Source organism: Apaloderma vittatum, unplaced genomic scaffold (genome assembly GCF_000703405.1).
Source record: "Apaloderma vittatum isolate BGI_N311 unplaced genomic scaffold, ASM70340v1 scaffold22519, whole genome shotgun sequence".
Lineage (NCBI taxonomy): Eukaryota > Metazoa > Chordata > Aves > Trogoniformes > Trogonidae > Apaloderma > Apaloderma vittatum.
In genome coordinates this window covers 18,196-22,438 of record NW_009734913.1, presented here as the reverse complement: position 1 = coordinate 22,438, position 4,243 = coordinate 18,196, and the positions used below count along the sequence as shown (strand labels likewise).

The following is a 4,243-nucleotide window of genomic DNA, read 5'->3' as shown; positions in this document are numbered from 1 at the left end:
GACCCGCGGGGCTGTGGTAGCTGGGGTGGGGCTGGCCAGCTTTTCCCCGTGGCCACGTTGTGCCTGTGTGGGGCAAAAAGCCTGGACCATTGGCAGAGCATCCCTTTCTGGGGACAAACTTCATCCGTGGTGACACAAGCCACGATCAGGTGGCTCTGATGCCCATCAGATGCTGTCCCTTTGCAGGGTTCGTGTTTGGGCATGGCTGGGGGAGAGATGTGGGTCCCTTTCTGCTGTTCCCGGGATGGAATGTCCCACAGGGCCTGGCCAACGCGACAGTTGCACCCTCTCCTCCCATGGCCTCGACTCCGTGAGCGTCTCCTCGCCAGTGTTTCTCACACTGTTCTTTACAGGCTGTGGAGGAAGCCCATTTCTGCACTTCTCTCTCCACCTCTTTCTCTCTCTTTCTTCCTTTCTCTCTCCTCTCAGCAGTTTGAGTTGCCCTCCTTCCCGTCAGACTGTGTCCGGGTGCTTGTTTTGTCTGTGTCGGGTCTGTCGTGACCGTGGAGGTGTCGATGTGGAGCTGCCGGGAGCTCTGGGGTGTCTCGAGCCGTCGAGCAGCGGCAGCCGGGAGGGGACAGGTCCCGAGGCGTCCGCGGGCAGGGTGCAGACCTTCAGCTGGACTAGAGCAATGATAGCAACTGAAAACCTGGCTGTCTCAGGTTCTAAAAAATGTGATGGATGGCTCAGGGCTGGAATTTAAAGAGCTGACTCATTCCTCTTCGATCTCCATCCGAATTTCTAACCGTCCCCCTCCATCTCACCCCCTCAGTCGCTTCCCTGGCAAATGATTCCTGCTGCCCGCAGGGCACTGCAGAGGTGGCAGCGGGAGGGAATGGGATGCTTGTCAGGGGACCACAGGGACCGGAGCCTCTCTGGGGTCACCCCAAATTGGCCGCCATCTGCTGCAGAGGGCTAGAAGAGACCTGCCTCCCCTGCAAAGCCTCGCCAGGGGGTTTCTGGCAGCGCTGCCTTAGCCGTGTGACCGGTGCAGGGGTCACATCGCCAGTGTTGGCTCTGAGGACCCTTCAGCTGGGGTGGATGGTGGAAAAGTGCCCTGTAGAGAGGTGGCAGGGCCCGAGGACACGAGGTTTTCATGTGCTGGGATGCGTGTGTCGTCGGGAGTGGTTCTTGTTCTGGATTTTCTCTCTCTCCCACCACCATCTCTCTCAGTGGTGTCCTCCAGGTGTTCCTGGTCTCTCTCCTATTCACACGTGGTGTCTTGTTTTGCCCTGGGCTGTAGCTAAAACTCAGGATGGTGTGGCCTTAGAGATCCAGCCCTTGAAGAGCCAGGAAGGGGTGGAAAATGAGGAGAAGGAGAAGAAGAAGGTGAAGGTGCCCAAGAAGGAGAAGTCTGTGCTGCAAGGGAAGCTCACGCGCCTGGCAGTCCAGATCGGGAAGGCAGGTGAGTGACGGTGGCCCAGCACAAGCCATCACCCCCGAGCTCTCGCTGGAAGTGGCACAAGGAGAAGGGACTGTCCCCTCCCATGTCCCCTCACCGCCACTCTGCCTCTTCTTTCCCCAGGGCTGATCATGTCAGCCATCACGGTCATCATCTTGGTGCTGTACTTCGTGATCGACACATTTGGGGTGCAGGGGCGGCCCTGGCTGGCGGAGTGCACCCCCATTTACATCCAATACTTCGTCCAGTTCTTCATCATCGGTGTCACCGTGTTGGTGGTGGCTGTGCCTGAAGGGCTCCCGTTGGCAGTCACCATCTCGCTGGCCTACTCCGTGAAGGTGAGACATGATGCAGCGGGATCGACTTGGGGCACGATGAGGAAATTCAGGCTTTTGGCTCTGACCTTCCTGGTCCTGGTGCCTGTTGCAGAAAATGATGAAAGACAACAACCTTGTGAGACACTTGGATGCGTGTGAGACCATGGGCAACGCCACCGCTATCTGTTCGGACAAGACGGGCACGCTCACCATGAACCGCATGACTGTGGTGCAGGCGTACGTGGGGGACAACCACTATCGCCAGATCCCCGACCCCGAAGCCATCCTGCCCAAGATCCTGGACCTCATAGTCAATGGTGTCGCCATCAACTCTGCCTACACATCCAAGATCCTGGTGAGTTGGACAGCCACGTCCTCTGGCCTTTCAACTGCTGGCCATCCCTGCAGCTCTCATCCTACCATCCCGAGGTTTTTGGCATTGCTTTTCCTTTCCCTTCTTCCCCTCCAGCCACCTGAGAAGGAAGGGGGGCTACCCCGGCAAGTGGGGAACAAGACTGAGTGCGCCCTGCTGGGTTTCGTGCTGGACCTGAAGCAGGATTACCAGGCTGTGCGAAATGAGGTGCCGGAGGAGAAGCTCTACAAGGTCTACACCTTCAACTCGGTGCGCAAGTCCATGAGCACGGTGCTGAAGAACGGCAACGGCGGCTTCCGCATGTACAGCAAGGGAGCCTCCGAGATCATCCTCCGCAAGTAACCATCCTCGCTTGCTACGCCGCTCCTCTCCCCGTCCCGGGGTGCTTTAGGCTCTTGATGCACCACAGAGCTGTTTTGGGGGGCTCTGGGGTGAAGGGTGTCCTGTTGAGAGGTGACTGTGGGGAGGTGGTGCCCTGCAAAGTGTAAAACTCTTTTAGGGTGGCCTTGGTGGAGCTGCGGGTAAGGGGGGTGCCCCTGTTTTGCAGGTGGGGAGGTTGGGTGATGGGGAGCGGACTGCAGAGCTGGCAGCACGTGCCACCCCCAGTCTGCCTCACCTTGCGTCCTGGTCTGGTGTTAGGTGCACCAAAATTCTGGACAAGAACGGTGAACCCCGGGTGTTCAAGGTGAAGGACCGGGATGAGATGGTGAAGAAGGTGATAGAGCCCATGGCCTGCCACGGGCTGCGGACCATCTGCCTGGCTTTCCGTGACTTCGACACTGAGCCGGACTGGGACAGCGAGAACGAGATCCTCTCTGACCTGACCTGCATCGCTGTGGTTGGGATAGAGGACCCTGTGCGGCCAGAGGTACTGATCCCCAGCTCCGTCCTCCACCCCAGGCCAGGACCATCTTTCCCTGCTGCTCAGGACCTCTTGTGAAAGCACAAGCAGCTCCTCTGCATCCATCCCTGAAGTGCCCTGTGCTACCAGCTCCCTGTTGCTGGCATTTCTCTCCCATCCCTGGGCAGAAAAACCTGGTGGCAGAGTGTTTCCACCCAAAGATCCCTCCCACCTGCTACCAGAGGTCTGTGCACCAGCCCTCCTGGTTGCACGTGCAGCCGAAAGGTGCCTGGAGACACCACATAGTGGTGACAGAGGGGTGTTGGAGAGGGTCAGGGCTAATCCAGCTGCTTCGTCAGGGTGATGGGCAGGCAGCTGAGGTAATGCAATAAACCCTCCCATACCTGCCTCTTGATTACATTTTGGAGCTCGCCCCTGCGCTCCTGCCTTGCTTACATCTTTCCTGATTAGATGTTCAAGTATCTGGGTCTGGGAATTGCATTACATATGCCCCGTCTGCACCGGCTCTGGAGGCGGTTGATTCAATTTGCTAATTTCTCACTAATATCCTCTTCCCCCACCACTCCGTAATAGGTAAAACCCATTAGTGCAGCAACGTGCTGCTGGAGCGGGAAGGGAGGGGGGTGTGTGTGTGGACAAAATGCCCCCGTTTTGATGGATTGCCTGGCCCTGCCTTGGCGCCCAGTGCCACGGCGTGCCGGCGAGGTTGCCTTCCCCTTGGGATGGCAGAAGGAGCTGCTCCGGACGTGACCTGAGTCTGGTTGGAGCCACGGCCAGAGCAGGAGGCTGTGGTGAGGAGCAGTGATAGGCATCCTCTCCGCCCCTGCTCCCTTCCACCTGCACCCCAGGGATAAACACCTGAGCTGGTTCTTGGCAGGGGAAGCTTTTGCTTCAGCATCTCATCCCCAGTGAGAGCACCGAGCTGAGCTGCAGGTGGATGCAGGTTCCTGATCCCAGGGCCCTTCCTAGATCCACTTAGGGAGGATGGGAGGGGCTGTCAAACCTGAGCACCCTTGCCACCAGCTCTGTCCTTGTCCCCCAGGTCCCAGACGCCATCCTCAAGTGCCAACGTGCGGGAATCACCGTCCGGATGGTGACGGGAGACAACATCAACACTGCCCGTGCCATCGCCACCAAGTGTGGCATCCTGCTGCCAGGGGAGGACTTCTTGTGCCTGGAGGGGAAGGAGTTCAACCGGCTCATCCGCAACGAGAAGGGAGAGGTGGGAGAGCAGCCCTGGGGGCAGCGGGTGGGGGTGGCCTCTCCAACAGCCCCAGCAGCCTGCGGTG

At 58.8% G+C, this 4,243-nt stretch overlaps 1 protein-coding gene across 1 annotated transcript in view; it reads left to right on the top strand.

Moving 5' to 3' along the window:
- Positions 1-4,243, top strand: part of LOC104279235 (plasma membrane calcium-transporting ATPase 1-like) — a gene marked incomplete at both ends in the record, with an annotated part of 19,664 nt that overhangs the window by 3,444 nt on the left and 11,977 nt on the right. Inside the window, 6 exon segments of the mRNA XM_009876441.1 lie at positions 1,244-1,405; positions 1,526-1,740; positions 1,832-2,074; positions 2,189-2,430; positions 2,732-2,960; positions 3,997-4,176. Of these exon segments, the coding sequence (XP_009874743.1) occupies positions 1,244-1,405; positions 1,526-1,740; positions 1,832-2,074; positions 2,189-2,430; positions 2,732-2,960; positions 3,997-4,176 (1,271 nt within the window).